Genomic DNA, 23,204 nt, shown 5'->3' with positions numbered 1-23,204 from the left:
CCACACCAGTAGGGTCTCTCTATATCCCCTCTAAGTCTCTTAATTAAACAATGCCCTTCACCAGATATCTTAATATAATTAACCTACAGTTAACATGCCTGAGGGTTTTATTATATCATGTCTGACCACATGACTGCTACAAATGTCATTGGGCTTGCTTTATAAAGGTTGGGCCCCCTGTTTAGTGCAACTCTCTTGTTTGTGGTTTCATGCCAGAAGTTAAGTTCCAAGAACCGGGAGACCACCCAAGAACAGATGACAAAGGGAGGCCAACTGCAAGGGTAAAAGGGGAACCATTCTTTCCATTTTGCCCCCTATTCCACAGTCTTGGTCCACTGACAACTCTCAGCCCCCTGCACTTAAGTCAGGCCATCCTCCTTGATTTCAGGACTCCAAATTCCTTCTCTCCAGACCTGTAATTCCCAACTTTTGTATAATGTACATCGTTTTACTTTGTCTTCGTAGTGGCAGAGAAACTCCTCTATCCCTGTGATAAGACTTGTGCAAGCATTCAATCCCAGAGGTAAAAGGGTTTCTCTGCTGCTGTGCATGTGTAAAGAGATATCCATTGCAAAAAACCTTTTTTTTTTTTGCCTGCTGCCGCCTTGCATTTACCTGCGTGTCTGGTGTTTGTTGTAAAAGGACTTGGTGCATTGATTGTAGTTTGTAATTCGCAAGCATCTGGTTTCAAGGAACCATTTGTATCTATTAAATGCAAGTTAATTGGGATTGTCAGTATCTTTTGCGGGGTTTAATTTATGCACATTTCACTGTATCTCTAAAGCTCTTGTAATACTTTAGGGGAACTAGTCGATCTAACCTCAACCTCCTTACGAATGAGCAAGTCTTTTAGAAATTATAATTTAATACTAGACAGGTTTTAGGTCATTAAGGGAGGCTGGTGTGAGAAATTGAGTATCCTATTTAATTGAGTTGAAAAGGCACGAAAATTCAGCCACAAGTTGAAGTTCATATTGCCATTAGTGTACAGTCCAACACAATTCCCTGTAAAATGTTTATTCCCACTGTCCTTTGGTAGCTGTGTATAGTTAACGTGTGTTTTTTGTTTTGTTTTCAAAAGGTTCATTTGGGCTTGGGTGATCCACGAACTCCTGGATTTCCATCCTTCAACCACACACAGTTTCCCCCAACTAAATCATCAGAACTTCCTGGAATCTTAGCTCACTCAATTAGTGCAAAGGTTGCCAGTTCTCTTCTCAGGTAAATACACAACCTATGAGCACAGAGGACTATATAGTCTAAGAATTGTTTGTTGCTTTTGGAAACATTGGAAATTGTAGGAGGCATAACATGCACTAAGTTATTTGCATTCCAGCAGTGGTCCTTTTGGTTTTTTACTTAATTTCCCCTCGACTTCATTTAGTGGTTATTGCAGCCTCTGTTTGGTGAACACAAGTAACTGGAGCGATCTTCGATAACTTATTCAATAAATCATTGGAATTTCCCACCCCATTTGCTTTTCTATCCATTGTTTCAAGCAGAGTTGCTGAGGCCTTTATTGGTGCCTTGACCATGATCAGCTAACTTAGCACAAAAGAGGGATCAAACTTCAGAGCTTTCTAGTCTGCATGGTTCAGCACCACACTGCCTGCTGATCTGTCAGGAGCCAGCTTTACTTGCTATGTGACAGACATTTACAATTTTTAACATTTTGGGGAGGCTCAGTGGCGCAGTGGTTAGCACCACAGCCTCACAGCTCCAGTGACCCGGGTTCAGTTCTGAGTACTACCTGTGCGGAGTTTGCAAGTTCTCCCTGTGACCGCGTGGGGTTCCGCCGGGTGCTCCGGTTTCCTCCCACAGCCATAGACCTGCAGGTTGATAGGTAAATTGGCCATTGTAAATTGCCCCTAGTGTAGGTAGGTGGTAGGAGAATGGTGGGGATGTGGTAGGGAATATGGGATTAATGTAGGATTAGTATAAATGGGTGGTTGCCGAGTTGGCACAGACTCGGTGGGCCGAAGGGCCTGTTTCAGTGCTGTATCTTTCTATGACTCATTTGTGCTGTATGTTTACAGTTCTTGACCTCCTTTATCAAAGTTAAACATGGTTGCTCTTTAGAACTCATAGTTTTTGCAGATTTTCTGTACCTAATAGGCCTTTCCTATCCTGAGTGGCGTGAAACAGGGCTGTGTTCTCGCACCCACACTTTTTGGGATTTTCTTCTCCCTGCTGCTTTCACATGCGTTCAAGTCCTCCTGAAGAAGGAATTTTCCTCCACACAAGATCTGGTGGCAGGTTGTTCAACCTTGCCCGTCTAAGAGCGAAGTCCTTAGTACGGAAAGTCCTCATCAGGGAACTCTTCTTTGCTGACGATGCTGCTTTAACATCTCACACTGAAGAGTGCCTGCAGAGTCTCATCGACAGGTTTGCGGCTGTCTGCAATGAATTTGGCCTAACCATCAGCCTCAAGAAAACGAACATCATGGGGCAGGATGTCAGAAATGCTCCATCCATCAATATTGGCGACCACGCTCTGGAAGTGGTTCAAGAGTTCACCTACCTAGGCTCAACTATCACCAGTAACCTGTCTCTAGATGCAGAAATCAACAAGCGCATGGGTAAGGCTTCCACTGCTATGTCCAGGCTGGCCAAGAGAGTGTGGGAAAATAGCGCACCGACACGGAACACAAAAGTCCGAGTGTATCAGGCCTGTGTCCTCAGTACCTTGCTCTATGGCAGCGAAGCCTGGACAACGTATGTCAACCAAGAGCGACGTCTCAATTCATTCCATCTTCGCTGCCTTCGGAGAATACTTAGCATCAGGTGGCAGGACCGCATCTCCAACACAGAAGTCCTCGAGGCGGCCAACATCCCCAGCTTGTACACACTACTGAGTCAGCGGCGCTTGAGATGGCTTGGCCATGTGAGCCGCATGGAAGATTGCAGGATCCCCAAAGACACATTGTACAATGAGCTCGCCACTGGTATCAGACCCACCGGCCGTCCATGTCTCCGCTTTAAAGCCATCTGCAAACGTGACATGAAATCCTGTGACATTGGTCACAAGTCGTGGGAGTCAGTTGCCAGCGTTCGCCAGAGCTGGCGGGCAGCCATAAAGACAGGGCTAAAATGTGGCGAGTCGAAGAGACTTAGTAGTTGGCAGGAAAAAAGACAGAGGCGCAAGGGGAGAGCCAACTGTGCAACAACCCCGACAAACAAATTTCTGTGCAGCACCTGTGGAACAGCCTGCCACTCTAGAATTGGCCTTTATAGCCACTCCAGGCGCTGCTTCACAAACCACTGACCACCTCCAGGCGCATATCCATTGTCTCTCGAGATAAGGAGGCCCAAAGAATAGGCTAATCTAGATTTGTCTACTTTTGACTCTGCAAAAATAAAAATTTATTTAAAACCTTTTAATTCTCTGAGTAACCTATAGGTCTCTTTTATCTATAGCAAAATGGGTGGTGTAGAGGCTCCAACTACTTGGAAAAGCAAAGCATCCAAACTTGGGCCAGGGTTTGTCAATAATGATGGACAAGTAATGATGGAAGTGAATAACGTTGAGGAAGTGAGAGAGATTCACAATGTCTTTGGTGTCATTAAGGGTTACGAAGAATCGGGTAAGATGTATTCATTTATTAAATGCTGATGTCTAGCAATAATGCATAACTGTTTGTTTACTGATAGAGGTTCAGTTGAAGTCTTAAATAGGAAAGCCAAGGTCTTTTTCTAATAAATCTCCTGCCCCGAGAGTGTGCAACTGCAAAAATGTTCTTCAAAACCAAAATGGTGCTGAATATTTTAAATTGACAATTGTTCAGAACCTAGGATCAGCATAGTGTTAATGGGTTACAGATAAAATGGGTGGGATGCAAGCTAGAATGAAGGGCTAAGCACTGGGGGAAGTGCAGAACTGGATAGTCGAACTGCGCAAAATTGAAATAATTGACTAACCACCTAAGCAGTCTCTGCGGTCAATATTTGCTACTAGTTGTGGGAAAAAAAAATTGAAGATGGACTTTGGAAGGTTAGAATACAATAACTTCCAAGTGTATCAGTCTTGTGACTCTAGTTTGGCAATTTCCCACTAACCAGTGCAGATGTAGATGTGACTCTCTGATCTGTGGGTAACTTCTTCTAGACTGTAGATTGTCCAGATTAATGCACCTGCCTTTTTTAAAATCTTAGGGGGTTTTTTTTCTCTCAGATCATTACGTTGTGATTGGTGCTCAGCGTGACTCCTATGGCCCTGGTGCAGCAGAGTCTGGAGTGGGAACTGCATTGCTATTGGAGCTAGCAAGAGTCTTTTCCAAGATGGTCGAAGGTGAGAATATAGATTATACCTGGCATCTGACGATCCAATGGATCTATGTTTAGTACAAACTGTATAGGGACAAGGGTGTAAAAACCCTGCCAGCATAAAACTAGTTATACAGTGACAGATGTATATATTAAATATTACTGTATTCTATTGTATTATATTAAATAGTGAATAGATAGCAATTATAAAATCAAACTTCTATTAGATCAGAAATACTTTTCCCTTTTGGAAAAGCATTTAAACCTAGCATACAACTTCAAAGTTAAACTCCCAATTTAAAGCAAACTACATTTGTGCCCACTTGTTTTTATTCTAGCAGAATATACTTCACATAACTGCTTGGAGGGGGTAAGAAGTCCACAAGTCTAGGTTGCTCAATTTTCTTTATATATATTTTTCTATGATGAGGTTTGGTTCCATGAATGGCATTGTTGCTCCCCTTTGGGAGTGTGAGAAGGGGAACATGGCATTGTAACCAAGTTTCACTTGTTTACTTTTGTTTTACTTTCATATGTTTACTTTTTCAGCAACAATCACCTGGATTACCACTAAGAGTGGAAACTGCCTTCCATTTTTTTTTTCCTGTTTCATTGACCAATTGCCCCACTGCCCCAACTCCAGATTTGGCTCAGATCTGTTAACTCTGCTCATATTGAGCATTGTGCATGCTTCCCATGTCATGTGTATTTGTTCAAGCTACTCAGAACTAAGTTACAAGACATTTCAAAGTTTTTGATATTAACTAGTAAATTGTCTTTTTTTTTTTTGCTACATAGATGGGTTCAGACCTAGAAGAAGTATTGTCTTTGCAAGCTGGAGTGGTGGTGATTTTGGATCAATTGGAGCAACAGAATGGCTAGAGGTAAGACTTGAACAACTGATGAGTTTTGAAGAACCACTTAACCGTTCAAATCCATAAAATTTGTGGATGAACATTGGCTCACTCCTGAAGAACCTTTTTTGTTAAGTTTTGAAATGTGCCAATGTGCTTTAAAGGGGCATCATTCCTAGCAAGTCACTGTTATAATTCATATAACTCAGTTGCCTTAAGAAAACTGGCTACCGCCTTCTCAGGATGAAGGGGTTGTCAATAAATGTGGGCTTGCAATGTCTCCCTTATTGCAAGAACAAATAACAAAAACTAAATGTTCATTTTGAAAATATAGCAATGTATTAAAAGTTCTACAAAAATCTCATTTGTAATGCTTTTTTCTCTCTCCAGAGTGATTTCCTCCTATATGTTTAAACCCCCTTCTTCTTCCCCACCCCCATCCCACCATGTGTTCTAGTCTCTGATCTGGATGAACACAAAAAATACAATTATGCATTATCTTGGTAAACAACAGTAAAGTGAACTTTACTGTAGCACTACCAGAGGTATGAATCTCAGGGGAACATGTTAATAACCCACCAATGTATGTGTATGCCTTGTACTAGTTAAAATTTGTTGGTGTCTTTGCTTTTTGGAACTTTTAATGTAACAGTTTCATTTAATGGAATCTTTTGAGCCCACTTTACCAAATAGGGATATACTCCTGTACATGACTAATGTGCCCTGTTTTATGCTCCCTTCATTTCTTGTCCAAGACTATAAACTGGAGACCTGTTATCAAACTTCCAGTAGTTCCATGTAGTTGGCCAACTATAAAGATTCGAGAATGGCTGGAGGTGACTGGCACTTTTCAATTGGTGGTACAGTTGGTCACAGAAAGATCTTAGTTTTAGCAAATCCATGACACCACTACTATCATATAGCAATCTAATCTCGAATGAGCAGATCTGACCTGAAGTCTGCATTACAAACTGCCATTGCCAGCACATCACCCACTACTGGGAAGTGGAGGGTGGGGGGAATCACTTGGTCTCTGGCAGAATGGAAAGGTAATTAATATTTGAAGGGTATCTTACCTTTGTAATAACATTTATGGAGATCTCCTGCCCTTTGTATTGTCCATTTTGTGATAAGGTCAAGAGAGTGATGTAAACAAGAAAAATAGGCTTTCCGTCTTGAGGTGGCATCATGACTCGGTCTAACTGATCTTTCTTTCCAGGGATACATGTCTGTGTTGCATCTGAAGGTCTGTGCCTACTTTAGCCTTGACAAAGCAGTGCTAGGTAAGTCAATCATGATGATTATCTTTGAGAGTAAATAGCTGGGCAAGCTTAGCTGAAAAATGGATTACTCAGCATTTGAACCTGCCTCCATTAGGTGGTGCACTGGGTTGTTAGATGGAGTGTTTAATATTAGTCTGTTAGTTCATCCTCGAGTGGCATTTATCATGTGGAGAGCATGCCCCAAATTGTTGGTATAGAAGTAAATGAATTGTGTCAAATAACCTGCAAAGGGATAAAATATTTATAGTGACTTGATTAATTGGCTCAATAGGCAGAACACCAGTAACCTCTGGCTATTCTTGTTTAAGCCTGGATAGTGGATGTTCTCACTTGATTTTCAAGAATCACCGTTCTGACTGATCTTGTACTTGCTTGATATGCACGCTTTCAACAAGGAGTAGTTGTGGCTGAAATATGCTAACCCAGATAAAGGATTGAATCATACTTAGCCTTCTGTGTGGTTCTGTACCATGCTGCATCAGATCACATCATGCATTTACTTGGCCTTCAGAGAAGCTATTAAAATACCTTTTTTATTCATTTTTATAGCTGGGGGTGGGGGAGCAGAAGATAAGATCTTGGCTTATGCAAAATTTAGATATTGACTGGTAGCAATACTCAGATTACCCGAGTAGTCTCAACTTCAAATTAGGAAGACATACTAGTATTTGACAACAAGATTTAAAACTAAATCTTAATTGGTGCCAGTTAACGAAATAAGATCTTCCCAATGTTCTGGTGCTTTTACACCCGCCCCTATCCCAAACTAAAATTGAGCACTTTTCTGAGCTTCTGTATTCTTGCTCAAATTTGCAATTCCAAAATTTCACAAGGGGAGAATGCAGTATTCAGATAGTCGTCACTGACACTAAGTCGGTCACCACTTGCTCTTTAAATAGTTTACGGTGGCCTACACACAAAGCTACCTGCTTATGTTTTCATCCTTCTTTCCTTCTGCACCCAACTGCAAAATGTATTAATCGTCTGTTTAGATGTTTTATTCTAGTTCCTATTGGTCATGGGTCCACAGCACAAAACAGCCCCTAATGTGACCGACATTGCCAATTTCCTTTTAAGGCGTAAAATAAACAACTGACCATATTCATTCAAAAGATAATTTGAGGCAGAGGAAGGTCAGTCATGGTCACTCTTCTGTTGCAGGAGGAAGTAACTTCAAAATGTTCGGCAGTTCCATGTTGCAAAATCTGATTCGAGAAGCTATTTCAATGGTAAGAATTCAATTTAAAAAGTCTAATTTTTAATCAGCATTAAATATTTTTAGGACTGCATCTGCTGTTTTTAGTTGATAGTTGAGGCCTCTTGAAATTAAATTGTTGCATATGTGAAGCTGAATTTGACAGTAATATTGCTATCGGAATGTGCGAAACAGGTGCAAGGCACTTCCTAACAGTCTGGCTGCCTCTTTGACTGTAATAAGAGCATTTGGGTTGTTGAGCCTACTGTACCATTTAAGTGTATTTTTTAATGAAAGCTAATATTGACTGCCACAAACATGTTGCATGAGCACATGCTAAAGATGGTCTGATTTTAAGTCAACGTTGCTGAATTTGAGGGCTGTACTGTTTGATAATGGCCCGATTAGAAATAGTGTATTGACTCCTAAAGGTTCATTATGACCACTTAACATAACCCCTTTGGTCATTCTTGAATGAAATTGCCCACTTTGCTTGTTTGAAATATGTTTGTTAGCATTTTCACGCAAAATTGGGAATGAAAGACTCCTATGTATTGTATTTATTTTGTTGACTCTATATGTTTTCCAAAAAAATTAAAATATTTGGCAAGAGTGGTGAGAGTCTGAATTGGCTGTGAGATTGCCCTAGTTTTGAAGCTGATTACATAAAAGTCAGGTGCAGATTTATGGGTTTTTTTAAGTTAGAGCTGAAATTTATATTTTAGGAATATATTGAGCTTTTTTTTTGTTTTATCTGTAACTAACACGCTACTATGTTTTGTATAAATCTTTTGTTTCCCAACAGGTAAATAGCCCTAAATCACTGAAAAAAACTATCCTCGAAATTGCTGAAACAGGTACCAAAGATTGGCTGGAAACAGTGTAAGTTATTCTGCATATCATCTGCTCAATTTAGCATGCGATTTTTTTTTTTTCTATCATGCATTGCCTTTTCCACTGGGAGATGTTTAATTCTGGCCCAGTTCATCTATCCATCTCCAAGTGAGGAGCCTTGTTTGCTTACAAAGCAATCATTAGTCCATCTTAAAATAAGTCATTAGCCATGAAGCACTTTGGAACATCCTGAAGACATCTGTTAACAATTATTTTATTTTTGATGGAAAAATGTATGCATTAAGGTGCTTGTACAAGTTCTTTAAGCCTGAGTAAACTTTTTTGTTCCAAGCTAAAGACTTGCTTGGGTATAAAATTGAAACCCAACCCGGGCCCCAGTCCTTTAATTTTTTTCGTACCCGACCGACCATCACAAATTTAATATCAAACATGTTATTGTGCTCCACCTTGTCCAAATGGCAATACTTGTGATCCTGTTTATCTGTTCCGGCAGCAGGCTATTCTTGCAGTTGAAGTTGTGGGGAATCATGGGTGAGCCTGATCCCATGAGTTCCCGGAGGCAGCACTGTCCAGCCCAACCCGGCCCGCGCCTGAATACTGGCGTGGACTCTGATTATAGACCCGACGCATGTTTTCGGGTCTAGTTGGGTTTGGGTCGGGTAGCCAGGCTTTATTCCAATCTGCTTTTATTCTGCTGGGAATTATAAAGGAACATTTGCTTTTATTCAGTGTTAATCACATTTCAAATACACTGACTTACTTTGAAGTACAATTACAGTTTTATGTGGGTAATGTGGTAAACATCATAATTCTTTGCCACTGAGCTACTCTTTAGTTTAGTTTAGAGATACAGCACTGAAACAGGCCCTTCGGCCCACCGAGTCTGTGCCGACCATCAGCCACCCATTTATACTAATCCTACACTAATCCCATATTCCTACCAAACATCCCCACCTGTCTCTATATTTCCCTACCACCTACCTATACTAGTGGCAATTTATAATGGCCAATTTACCTCCCAACCTGCAAGTCTTTTGGCTTGTGGGAGGAAACCGGAGCACCCGGAGAAAACCCACGCAGACACAGGGAGAACTTGCAAACTCCACACAGGCAGTACCCAGAATTGAACCCGGGTCGCTGGAGCTGTGAGGCTGCAGTGCTAACCACTGCGCCACTGTGCCGCCCAATAATAGATGTGAGTCCAACAAATTTGAGACAAAAGGCATTTGTTCAAAATTCTAGCTTTTGTGGGGTTTTTTGCTTTCATGCCGTTCGCTGTCTAGGATTATATATAATCAGGCAAGTGACTAGGGTGAGGGATGGTTTTGGACTAGACTTTTACAGGGTGGTGGGGGAAGGTTGTGCTCAGGTGGGGCACCCGAACATGTCGGGGAAATAAAAGCCTTTCTTTATAGTGGTAGGGCCTCATTTTAGGTAATAAAAACAAAGTGCTGGAAATACTCAGCAAGTCAGGCAGCATCTGTGGAGAGAGAAGCAGAGTTAACGTTTCAGGTCTGTGACCTTTCATCAGAAGAGGGAAGGTTTGAGTGTAGTCGGGCTGGAGGAAATTAGAAATGAGGGCTGAGGCCATGGAGGGATTTGAAAACCAGTTTAAAATCAGGATGTTGCTCAACCAGGAGCCAATGTAGGTCAGCCAATACAGAGGTGGTTGGGTGAACAGGACTTGATGTGAGTTAGGATATGTGTAGCAGTATTTTGGCTGAGCTTAACCTCTCTCTGGATAAAGAGTCTAAATCCAGAAGGGAATTCAGGACAAACTTCTTCATCCAATCTGTTATGTGGCCTCCTTTTAATCTTCCTACCAAAAGGCATCAACACACTCATCCTTGCATTGGGGGTTGGTGTGGGGAGGCTCTAGCATCTTTCATGGAAGCACTCCTTCTCCTGACTCACAAGGAGTTCAAAGGGCATTTTTGATGCTCATCTTGGCCTCTTCTCGCCAGTTGGCTTCTCCTGCCATGGTTCTGTTACAGGACAGCATACAGTGTGGTATTCTCCCAGTTTGACATTAAGTTGTGCCATGTGGCTGCAATTATTGTTTCTTAAGTAGGCCTCCACCTGCTTTTTAACAGGACCCTCGCAATGGTCTGAACTGCTGGCGTTTTAATAGTCTTGAAACGAGGTGGATTGGAGGCAATAGTTCAAGGAATTTAACCCCTCGCTGACCCTTTCCTGCCCCAGATGTTGGGGGGTGGAAGGGGGGAGTAAAATCAAAGCCGCGTGATTTTCTTAAATTTTATTTGTGCCTTTTTTATATTGAGACTAAATGACCTTGCCTTTACTGATCTTCAGCAACTTGGCCAACATTCTTCAAAGAAAAGTTTGCAGAAAGGCACGGTGAACACATTTGACAAATTGCTTTGAGATTTGAGGTTTAAGTTGACATTTCAGGGTTGCACTTAAGTTAGGGTAACATAACATTATCAGAACAGCTGCACAGTACTGTAGATGTTATGACCTGTCTAAGTATTTTAATCCTGGCATCCCTGCAGATTCCCTTCAAGCAAGAGAACAGATATTAAGGGAATGAGATCCAGAGGGGGGTGGTGGGGAAGAAATCAGTAGGGATGAAGGAAAATTCATACAAGATGGGATTAGGGGACGTGATTTTGCTGCCAGCCCTACCCTGGGCGATCCGTTAATAACTTATTTTATCAGAAAAAAACTTCAACAGCAGACATCTCTAGAAAATGGGATAAATCTGATCAGAAAACCAATTCTACAGTGAAAGTAATTAAAATTCCAATTCCAGTGACAACAGTCTTTTACAAACAAAGTATTGCTTCTTGCAGTTTGATATCAATTCCAAAGGATACCAGTGTTTATGCATTCTTGGCAATTGGTGGGATCCCAGCTGTTGGACTCCAATTTACTGAGGTAAGTGGACCCTGAAATCCCTTGAGGGATAGATCTGGGGTGGAACACAACTTTCCCTGGTCTGTCGTTGACTCCAGTGGAGTCATGTTAATTTAAATATTTTGGGTAAACCATGTACTGGCGGTGGTGGGGGGAAGATTGTGCTGTAGCATTTTGCCCATGGTAAGAGAGCCCATGTTGGGACTTCTCCGTTTTGACAATGCAGTTAATCTTGCTATCGATAGCAAACCAAAGCTGTTTTTTTTTTTAAGTTTTAATCTTTTTCCCCACCCCACCCCTCCATCCTAGAAAGCCAAGTAAGTGTGGGGCCTGGCATTAAGCCCATAAATGAGGCAACTGCATTGTATAATGTATTTCCTTTACGTGTGGTGTTATAATGTGGTTGCTTATTTGCAGGTAGGCTTGTTATGCACCCATCCATTAAAGTGCTAGAACTTATGGAGCAGAACCCTGGCAGTGGCAGTTCCAGATTCCACCCCAAGTTCTGTTTTCCAGCACCACCCCCCACCCCGCCTTGCCAGTGTGCTGAAAACTAAAGTGCTGAACCCCCCAGGAATTTTGAGCCCCTCGCCCTCACCCTCGCTTGCAAATTAAGTGCAGGTGGAGCAATTTTCTTCACTTGCTCTTGGCGACACCAGGAATAATGTTTACACAGCGACTGGTTGGGAGCTGGATTGCACCGCTTGAAGGTGTGGTAGTGGCAGATTCAATTGTGGCTTTCAAAAGGGAATTGGATAATTATCTGAAAAGAGAAAATTTATAGGGCTCTGTGGAAAAGACAAAGGAGCTGAGTTGCTCTTGCAGAGCCAGCATGAAACAGAAAATAGGAGCAGGAGTAGGCCATTCGGCCCTTCGAGCCTGCTCCACCATTCATTATGATCATGGCTGATCATCCAACTCAGTAACATGTTCCCGCTTTCGCCCCATACCCTTTGATCCCTTCAGACCCAAGAGCTATATCTAACTTCTTCTTGAAAACATGTAATGCTTCGGCCTCAACTGCTTTCTGTGGTAGCGAATTCCACAGGCTCAGCACTCTCTGGGTGAAGAAATTTCTCCTCATCTCAGTCATAGTCATAGAGAGATATAGCACTGAAACGGGCCTTTCAGCCCACCATGCCTGTGCCAACTAACAACCACCCATTTATACTAATCCTACATTAATCCCATATTCCCCACCATTCTCCTACCACCTACCTACACTAGGGGCAATTTACAATGGCCAATTTACCTATCAACCTACAAGTCTTTGGCTGTGGGAGGAAACCAGAGCACCCGGCGGAACCCCACGCAGTCACTGGGTGAACTTGCAAACTCCGCACAGGCAGTACCCAGAACCGAACCCGGGTCGCTGGAGCTGTGAGGCTGCGGTGCTAGCCACTGTGCCTACCCCGTATCCTTAAGACTATGACCCCTGGTTCTGGACTCCCCCCACCATCGGGCACATCCTTCTTGCATCTACCCTGTCAAGTCTTGTTAGAATTTTATAGGTTTCTATGAGATCCCACCCCCTCACTCTTCTGAACTCCAGCAAATATAATCCTAACCATTCTCTCCTCATACCTCAGTCCTGCCATCCCAGGAATCAGTCTGGTAAACCTTTGCTGCACTCCCTCTATAGCAAGAACATCCTTCCTCAGATAAGGAGACCAAAACTGCACACAATATTCCAGCTGTGGTCTCACCAAGGCCCTGTATAATCGCAGCAAGACATCCCTGCTCCTGTACTCGAGTCCTCTCGCTATGAAGGCCACGTACCATTTGCCTTTTTTTAACCGCCTGTTGGATCTGCGTACTTACCTTCAGCGACTGGTGTACGAGAATACCCAGGTCTTGCTGCATATTCCCCTCTCTGTATATAGCCATTCAGATAATCTGCCTTCCTGTTTTTGCTACCAAAGTGGATAACCTCACATTTATCCACATTATATTGCATCTGCCATGCATTAGCCCACTCACTCAACTTGTCCAAATCACCCTGAAGCCTCTCTGCATCCTCCTCACAACTCGCCTTCCCACCCAGTTTTGTCATCTGCAAATTTGGAGATATTACATTTAGTTCCCTCATCTAAATCATTAATATATATTGTGAATAGCTGGGGTCCTAGCACTGATCCCTGCGGTACCCCACTAGTCACTACATGCCATTTGGAAAAAGACCCATTTATCCCTACTGTTTGTTTCCTGTCTGTCAACCAACCATGGACACAGTGGGCCGAGTGGCCGTCTCCTGTGCTGTAACCATTCTATGATTCTGTTGAATTTCTTTTTGGGGTTGTGGACTTGTTGCACTGTAAGTGTGGCTTTGTAAAACTAAGTGCACTGACCATGAACTGTAACACCAGACGTGTGCTAATAAAGTGTTGGCTCAGGTTTCTGAGAATTGTTTTGGCATCTGCCAAATTGTTTCTAGGGAGTCCTAAGTAGTGAATGAATTGCAGTATTTTTTATACCCAATGAGATATTATTAAATGGGATCAAATAACCGAAGGTGAAATCAGATTTTTGGTGTTGATCTATATTGACAGGTATTTTCAGAAATAATGTAGAAGGAATAGAAATCCGAAGCAGACTGAAAACTAGAGGGGAAATCTTTGTCCAATTTTCACCTAAAAAAATGAATTCCATATATACATTCAACATTTCTAATCTTTTTGGTTACAGAATGAAAATTACCCATACAATACAGAAGAGGACACAATGACCACTCTCTCCAAGTTTACTACTAATAATCTAGAGACTGTAAGCCGTACCATGGCTGAAGTCATCGGGATTGCTGTGATTAAGCTAATCAATCTTCATCAACTTCCACTTGATTACCGGAAATATTCTATTGATCTGTCAAACTACGTTGCTCAAATTCAAAACTATGCATCAGAGTTGCAGGTAGACAAAAATGACGTAAAATCTTTAGTGTCTAATAGATTCTGATTGGCAGAAACATGAACTGTACAGCTGTACCATTGCTATTCAAGGAGCAAGGTTTGAGCTTGTTGCATGGCACATACTGTGTGTTAAAATTGCAAGCTTATCAAAGATATCAACACAGCAAGAAGCTATTGTACCATTTGTGTGCTGGAGTTTTGCTGGACCAATCAAAATAGAATTTCCTAGTGTCAGCTTGGTTCAGCTGGTAGTCTATTTTCCAGATAGAGGTAGTGGGTACAGACCCTAATATGAATGAGCGCATAATTTAGGCTGGAACTTGAGTCCAGTTACTGAAACTACTGCATTGTCAGAAGTGCAGTCCTTCTGATGAAACAGGGCGGTGCAGTGGTTAGCACCGCAGCCTCACGGCTCCAGCGACCCGAGTTCAATTCTGGGTACTGCCTGTGTGGAGTTTGCAAGTTCTCCCTGTGTCTGCGTGGGTTTCCTCTGGGTGCTCTGGTTTCCTCCCACAGCCAAAAGACTTGCAGGTTGATAGGTAAATTGGCCATTATAAATTGCCCCTAGTATAGGTAGGTGGTAGGAGAATATAGGGACAGGTGGGGATGTGGTAGGAATATGGGATTAGTGTAGGATTAGTATAAATGGGTGGTTAATGGTCGGCACAGACTCGGTGGGCCGAAGCACTGTTTCAGTGCTGTATCTAAATCTAAATACTGAGACGCTGTCTCCAATTTGGGTGAAAAAAGGAGCTGGCCCATGGCACTCATGAAAAAGAGTAAGGGTGGTGGGGAGCAGTCTCCGTGGCCAATATATTATCACTTAATCAGCAGGACTAAAAGTAGTTTATCTGGTCATTGTTCATTTTGAAGTTTGCGGGACCTTGCTGTGTGTGAATTGGCTGCCATGTTTACTTGCACCTAAACAACGTAATTGATTGGAAGTCGCTTTGTTCCGAGGACATATTTAAATGCAAGTTATTCATTTCCCCGTTAATCTTTTGTAGTGATGCTGGGGCAATTGGTAACACTCAATTTGGGTCCCTAATTGAAACACAATGCTGGAAATATTCCAATCTGGCAGCATTTGTTGCGAGAGAGAGAGAAAAAGTTAACCTTTCAGGTCAATCAGAACTGGGAAAAGTTAAATGTAATAGGTTTTGAGTAGGTCAAATTGGGAAGGATGGATAAAGGACAAAAGGGAAAGTCTGTGATGGAGTGGAAGACGGGAGACATTATATGACAGAAGTTGGGAAAGAGCCAAAGGGAGTAGTAATGGGAGAAGTAAAGAAATAAAAGATGTGTGCAGAGGAAGTGTGAATAGCAGAATAATGAACAGCTGCCGTCCAAAAGCAAAAACGAGAAAAACAGGATTAAGACTGAAACGTGCAAAGAAAAGGGAACACAATGGGGGCAGAGGTGACGGTCTGAAATTGTTGAACTCAGTGAGTCCAGAAGGCTGTAAAGTGTCCAATCCAAAGATGAGCTGCTGTTCCTTGAGCTTGCGTTGTCCTTCATTGGAACACTGCAGCAGGCCGATGACTGACAGACGTCAGCATGAGAGCAAAGTGGAGAATTAAATTGGCAGCTCACTGAAAGCTCTGGGTCATGTTTGAGGACTGAATGGAGGTGTTCTGCAAAGCAGTCACCCAATCTACGTTGGCTGTCCCTGGTGTAGAGCAGCTCACATTGTGAGCAGCAAATATAATATAATATATACTAAATTGAAAGAAGTACACTTAAATCGCTGTTTCACCTGGAAACCTGGAAGGAGTGTTTGGGACCTTGGACAGTTAGGAGAGAGGAGGTAAGTGTGGGTATTGCATTTCCTTCTCTAGCATGGAAAGGTGCCACGGGATGGGGTGGTGAGGGGTGATCGAGGAGTGGATCAGGGTGTTGTGGAGGGAACGATCCCTTCGGAATGCTGGTAGGGAAGGATAAGATGTGTTTGGTAGCTTCATGCTGGAGGTGGCAAAAATGGCAGAGGATAATCTGTTGAATATGGAGGCTGGTGGTGTGGAAGGTGAGGATAAGCAAAACCTGATCATGGTTTTGGGAAAGAGAGGAAAGGGCAAGAGCAGAAGTGCGGGAACTGGGTCAAAGACAGACGAGGGCCCTGTCCACCACGGTGGCCGGGGGGGAGGGGGGGTGTGGGGGAGATCCTTGGTTGAGGAAAAAGGGAAGACATCTAGCGCTGGTGTGGAAGGTTGAATCATCAGAACAAATGCGACGAAGACCGAGAAACTGGGAGAATGGAATGGAGTCCTTGGAGGAAGCAGGTTGTGAGGAAGTGTAGTCGAGGTAGCTGTGGGAGACTGGGCTTATAATGAATATTTGGCAGCCTAGAAATGCAGATGCAGAAATCGAGGAAGGAAAGAGTTGATGGACATGTGAAGATAAGAGAAGGGTGGAAATTAGAAGCAAAGTTCATGAAGTTTTCCAGTTCAGGATGAGAGCAGGAAATGGCATCGATAGTGTTCAGCATACCAGAAAAAGAGTTGAGGCCTCCCCAAGTAGTACTGGAACGAACAATGTTCGACATATCCCACAAAAAAGGCAGGCATAGCTAGGACCCATGCAGACACCCAATAGCAACACCTTTTTATTTGGAGGAAGTGAGTGGAGTTAAAAGACAAGTTGTGCAATGTGAGAACAAGTTTAGCCAGGTGTAGGCGGATGATGGTGGATGGAAACTGGTTGAACCTCCGTTCAAGGAAGAAGTGAGCGAGCCTAATTGCACTTCTCACTTTTTTTGCAGTTCTGATGAAAGTTCATCGACCTGAAATGCTAACTTTCTGTTTCTCTCTCCACCAATGCTGCCAGACCTGCTAAGCATTTCCAGAATATTCTATTTCAGATTTTCAGCATCCACAGTATTTTACTTTTTAATTTGGGTCCCTGTTCTTGGCACTACATCTTGTTTGTTCTTTCCTGCCAATTTCAGTCCTTTTAATGCCATCCTCAGCATTTTTTTGCTGTTTACTTTTGCATAGTTTGTGGATCTGATGTCATGCCATATTACAGACTAGTTAATACAGGCACATATTTTTAAATACATGGGGGGGGGGGGGGGGGAAAGTAGCTTCCAAATTATTCATGTCTGACAAAACTATTCCTGTCATGTTCAACAAACTGACCCACAAATGTGTCATACTCTTATCACTCACCTGCCCCTCTTCCTTTTGTATTTACACAACAGAAAGAAATTGTAAGTTATCCAACTAAACAACCAAATTGCTGCTACAGGCTTAAAGACAGGATTCTTGGTAGTGTGGAGGAACAGGGGGATCTTGGGGTCCATGTCCATAGATCGCTCAAAGTTGCCACCCAAGTTGATAGGGTTGTTAAGAAGGCGTATGGTGTGTTGGCTTTCATTAACAGGGGGATTGAGTTTAAGAGCCGCGAGGTTATGCTGCAGCTCTATAAGGCCCTGGTTCGACCACACTTGGAATATTGTGTTCAGTTCTGGTCGCCTCATTATAGGAAGGATGTGGAAGCTTTCGAGAGGGTGCAGAGGAGATTTACCAGGATGCTGCCTGGACTGGAGGGCATGTCCTACGAAGAAAGATTGAGGGAGCTAGGGCTTTTCTCAATGGAGCGAAGAAGGATGAGAGGTGACTTGATAGAGGGGTACAAGGTGATGAGAGGCATAGATAGAGTGGATAATCAGAGACTTTTTCCCAGGGTGGAAAGGGCTATCACCAGGGGGCATAATTTTAAGGTGATTGGAGGAAGGTTTCGGGGAGATGTCAGAGGTAGGTTCTTTACGCAGAGAGTGGTGGGTGCGTGGAATGCGCTGCCAGCGGTGGTAGTAGAAGCAGATACATTAGGGGCATTAAAGCGACTCTTGGATAGGTACATGGATGATAGTAGAATGAAGGGTAGGTAGTTACTTTGATCTTAGAGTAGGTTAAAGGTTCGGCACAGCATCGTGGGTCAAAGGGCCTGTTCTGTCTAATGAATAGGAAAAAAACTGGTTATACCCTTCAGGTGATGCAGTGTGAATTAGACTCGAAGCTGAAGTAAAACTTCTTTTTACAGGACCGTGGACTGACTGTGCAGTGGCTGTTTTCAGCACGTGGTGACTTCTACCGTGCTGCCAATGAATTGAGTTCCCAAATCGAAAGCTCTGATATGAATAATGTGTTGCTCTGCAGGTCCTACAACAATCGAATTATGAGGGTAAACATCTGCAGTTTATGTAGTGCAAATATAACTTTGGTCTGTTCCAGGGTTGGGATGATGAACCATGAGAACGCTTTTGGGTATGTCTTTGGTCGGTCAGCTGTTGATCAGACCTGAAATGCATCATACTTAAGAGTTACCAAACCATGATATTGAGAAATCCGCATCAGTAAAGATATCTTCATCTTTGCAGGTGTGACTGTACTGGTGGTTGAGCACAGAGCACCTCTTGGACAGTGTCTCATACCTGTTTTCTCTCTAGTGATGTGCATGATTTCCAATGGGAAAACACAGTCACCAATAATGGATGTGGAAAACATATACCAATGGCACAAACTTTGCTGATCATGTAAAGTGTCAGCAAAAATAAAAACACAATTAAGAAAAACATACTGTCTGTCATTGAAACATAAATTCTTAAGGACCTTGACTGGTTAGATGTTGGAAGAATGTTTTCTCCTGACTTAGGAGTCTAGAACTATGGATTGTAGTCTCAATAAGGTGGTAGCCATTTAGCACTGAGATGAGAAATATCTTCACTCGGGGTTCTGGATCTTTGGAAGCTCTACCTCAGAAATCTGTGGATGCTCCGTCGTCTAAGAGGTCAATAGATTTTTGGATGATATGAGGCAGGAAAATGGAGTTGACGAGAAGATCAGGCACAATCTTATTGAATGGCAGAGCAGGCTCGATGGACCAAATGTCCTACGGCTGCTCTTATTATATTCATATACTGCTTAAAAAAAAAAAATTCTAATTGGGCTCTTTGTACAACTCCGTGCCTAGCAATCCTGCAAATCCATTGGATGTGATTTGGAAATAGCATTCCAAATGTAAATGTGGGCAAAGGGAGAGACATTGTCACTTCCATGTCATTTAAGTAGAATAAGCTGCTGTTCACATCAGGCAGGGGTTTCACAGTGGCGCAGTGGTTAGCACCGCAGCCTCACAGCTCCAGCGACCCGGGGTCAATTCTGGGTACTGCCTGTGTGGAGTTTGCAAGTTCTCCCTGTGTCTGCGTGGGTTTCCTCCGGGTGCTCCGGTTTCCTCCCACATGCCAAAAGACTTGCAGGTTGATAGGTAAATTGGCCATTATAAAATTGCCCCTAGTATAGATAGGTGGTAGGGAAATATAGGGACAGGTGGGGATGTGGTAGGGGTATGGAATTAATGTAGGATTAGTATAAATGGGTGGTTGATGGTCGGCACAGACTCTGTGGGCCGAAGGGCCTGTTTCAGTGCTGTATCTCTAAAACTAAAACACCCACTGGAAATATATGCTATGCACAACTGGAGTGGAAACCTGACATAATGGATCTAAGCCCAACTCTGCTCCATTTTCACAAGTTTGCAGTATATTGTAGACAAAATTATAGGTCTTCTATGTGTCAAAAATAAGTCTTCAAAAGTGGGTTTTGTTCAACAAAGATAACTTATACAAACACAGAACTGGATAAGAAATGCATTTAAATTAATATCCTATTGTTCCCACAGGTGGAGTACCACTTCCTTTCTCCCTATGTTTCTATAAATAATTGCCCATATAGACACCTGCTGTATGGCAAAGGACACCACACCCTTTCTGGTATTGTGGAGCAGCTAGAACGTCTGAGGACAAACCCAGAGCTCGTTGATTTCAATATGACCCGTAACGACTTGGCTTTTGCTACCTGGACCTTGCAGGGAGCAGCCAATGCACTCAGTGGAGAAGTGTGGACTAGCAGCAATGATTTCTGATCATGTGACTTCTGCAGGCATTCACACTGGTTTGTCTACAGGCATCACTTTAAATTTCAAAATACTGGGATTATATTAATGCCTTAGCACTTGTCACAAGTTTAACTATTCTCGTATGGGATTAATTGATATTTGTGTTAACTTTAAATCATATACGGCATCTGTTTTATCAAGTGCAAACCTATTTTGCAAAAAATCTGGGATACGAAAATTGCTTATCAGTTTGAACTTGTAGATATCAGATGCCTTAAAAGAAAAGAATTCTATTCCAGCAGTGCAAGTGAGAGGACAATAATACCTCAGCTATTTTAGATCATCTGAAATCTTTGCACTTACTCTATAATCATGTCACTTAGCTGCTTCTACATTATATTTCGAAGGGTACTTGCATTGTTTATTCCCAGTGAACAGACCTTGTGCACCTGGCAAAAGCCCTCTTGTTAGCAACAACTGCAGTAAAAATTTACTGTTCATCCCTTCCTAACAGCGCTGTGAGTGTACCTACACAAAATAGACTACAGTTCAAGAAGGCTGCCCACCACCACCTCAAGGGCAATTAAAGATGAGCAATAAATGCTAGCCTTGCTAGCGATGCTCACGTTCCATGTAAGAATGGGGGGGGGGGGGGGGGCGGGAGCAGTTGCTGGGAAGACCTGCTTTCACCAGGTCTTTCTGGCAAGCTAGTCCTGGCATATTTAACAAATTTCATTGGGATTAGCACTTGGTATGCAAGAGCTGCACATTGGAAATCTGGTGGTGCAAGTACCTTTTAGTTCAATGTAGAAGTAGCTTTGCAATATATGCTTTCATAGGTGACTAATCTAGTGCTGCTGTTGCATTGTGTGGTGGTGAGCAAAGGAATACTTTAAAATTTGGAAACATTTAGAGGGGAAGGAATGTGTGTGGGCAAACGGGAGATGGTTAAATGGCAGAAGTGATGAGCATGAGACAACAAGAGGCGTAATGAGAAAGTAAATATAAAACGTGCATAGTTGGAGGATGAAAAAAATACCATCTTGTGACGAGCCAAGGTGGGAATTCATTATTTTTGGTGTCCTGCACTGCAACTTGATAAAGCTGTTTTTCCAGGGTAATTGCAGCTAATCATTCAGTGCAAGATACCAATGAAGGTGTTGAACCTGTATCAAGTTTCTCCTTCAAAAAAATGTGTGACTAGTTGAGCTCCTGTGGCATTGCACATGGGGAGTGAAGATCTGTATAATATTAAACATCTCCATGGAAAAATGTAATGACATCCCTTCTTGGAGCAGTGAAGCCCAGAAGCTGATAGAAATATGATGTGAGCACCAAAAAGAAACGAAGCAACATTGCAAATTAAGTGTAGCATGAAAAACAAATTAAATTGGCTCAGTGGGAGGCAAAGTTTCTACAGTTGTGCTGGTTTCTAAAGGGAGGAGAGATTTTCAAAATTAAATCTAATTATTACACCAGAGGAATGGAAATAATCCAAGAAGAACAGGATGTGGGAATATTTGAATGTTCATTGAATCTCTTAATGAAACCAGTGAAAATTTTAATATGAAGTAAACTTGCTCATTAATAGCAACAACATTTTCAATTTAGTGAAAAATAGAGGCAAAAAGCAAAGTTGGTATAGCTTAAAAGAATTACTTTCAATCCATTGGGCAAGCCATTGTTTCTATGCCTTATGAGGCAGCACAATTTTGAAAAATTGGAAGATTGCTGAAAATAGAGACATGTCGAGGCTTTTCATCTTGCACTTATCAGGACAATCACAAGAATAACCAATGTAAGGGAAAACAAAAACTTATACTGCATGAGAAGAAAGTACTGATTGGTTGACAAGTAATCAAAGTCAAGCTGCCTGGTTTGCATTTTAAACAAATCTTGGCAGTTAACTGTCAGTCACCGTAAACTGGTGTATTCGCCATGGCAGCGCCTCTGCCAGAGTTCACTTGCCAACCAATCAGCAGTCACTTCTCACACAGTATAAGTTTGTTTTCCCTTACATTGGTTATTCTTGCGATTATTCTGATGAGTGCAAGATGAAAAGCTGAGACAACTTGTCTCTATTTTCAGCAATACTCAAGTTCTGTACTACCAAACGACAAATTGAAAGATATTTGCTGGTGAGAGGCGTGCAGAAGAGCAAGCTTTCCTGCAGAATGAGGAGAGCTACTTCATTAGCATTAAAGTCACCAAATGTTAAGATTTTCAAAATAAAACTGAGATCAGGAACCAAAATGAAGGCATACAAAATTAATAAATTGGGGTTAAAAACTTCAACTTTTTTCCCCATAGCGATACAAGTATAGCGAAGGTAGCTCGGAGATGCAAGTTACAAATGTCAATGTTACTTCACCGTTAGAATACAAGTAGTTTGGATAAATGGGTTTTGCCCATTGAAAAGTAATTATATAATAATGTTGAAATTGATCAGAAAATGTGTATAATTGTAAGAGGTGTAACTAATCTCCAGCCTTACTCAGTTGGTCTGAATCTGATTTTAATGGGCTGAGGTTTCAGTGCCACTCTGTTTTTAAAAAATTAATTGCACTTTTTCCTGGATGAAGAATAGCAAGCATTGCTGTTGATGTTGGTATGATGCCCAATGTCACAATTGCAACAAACTCGAACAAAAATGCATACAATAATTTCTAACTTGGATTTTTTTTTTAATTGGCTTCTCTAACCTGGAATTTTTACTCTGCTCTCGAAAGAACAATCACATTTTATAAAGCTAAAAGTAATGGTACATTCACATGTTTTGAGTCCATTGTCTATTTAGGTGAGGTGCTATGTACTTGGTGCCTCTCCTGGCCTCCGAATGGACTGATTGGGTACCTTATGTTGACTGTCTAAGAACAGGCCCCAGAATCTCTGGTATTTTAACTCTGACTTTAAAACATTATCTAGGTATAGATGGTACAGCAATTAGTGTAGTTTTGTGGTTAGCAATCTTTAAACCATTAATAACTTTTCTGTCTCCTATTTCAGTGCCATTTAGCTGTTAGCAAATTGTTGGCTGTAGTGCAATAGCAGTACTTCTAAGCATATTATTACAGTT

At 42.1% G+C, this 23,204-nt stretch overlaps 1 protein-coding gene across 3 annotated transcripts in view; it reads left to right on the top strand.

Annotated features, from left to right (window-relative positions):
* LOC137375355 (transferrin receptor protein 1-like) overlaps positions 1-21,902 on the top strand; it is a 68,656-nt gene extending 46,754 nt beyond the window's left edge. For all 3 annotated transcript variants that reach the window (XM_068042403.1, XM_068042405.1, XM_068042404.1), the window contains exons 9-19: positions 1,082-1,221; positions 3,418-3,584; positions 4,172-4,288; positions 5,062-5,147; positions 6,337-6,400; positions 7,562-7,629; positions 8,401-8,477; positions 11,264-11,348; positions 14,013-14,234; positions 18,275-18,415; positions 19,913-21,902. In XM_068042403.1, the coding sequence (XP_067898504.1) occupies positions 1,082-1,221; positions 3,418-3,584; positions 4,172-4,288; positions 5,062-5,147; positions 6,337-6,400; positions 7,562-7,629; positions 8,401-8,477; positions 11,264-11,348; positions 14,013-14,234; positions 18,275-18,415; positions 19,913-20,155 (1,410 nt within the window). In that variant the 3' untranslated portion in view covers positions 20,156-21,902. The remainder of the gene's footprint in view (positions 1-1,081; positions 1,222-3,417; positions 3,585-4,171; positions 4,289-5,061; positions 5,148-6,336; positions 6,401-7,561; positions 7,630-8,400; positions 8,478-11,263; positions 11,349-14,012; positions 14,235-18,274; positions 18,416-19,912) is intronic.
* The last annotated feature ends 1,302 nt before the right edge of the window (positions 21,903-23,204 follow it).

Source organism: Heterodontus francisci, chromosome 11 (assembly GCF_036365525.1).
Source record: "Heterodontus francisci isolate sHetFra1 chromosome 11, sHetFra1.hap1, whole genome shotgun sequence".
NCBI classification, from domain to species: domain Eukaryota; kingdom Metazoa; phylum Chordata; class Chondrichthyes; order Heterodontiformes; family Heterodontidae; genus Heterodontus; species Heterodontus francisci.
This window is presented reverse-complemented; position numbering and strand designations above follow the sequence as displayed.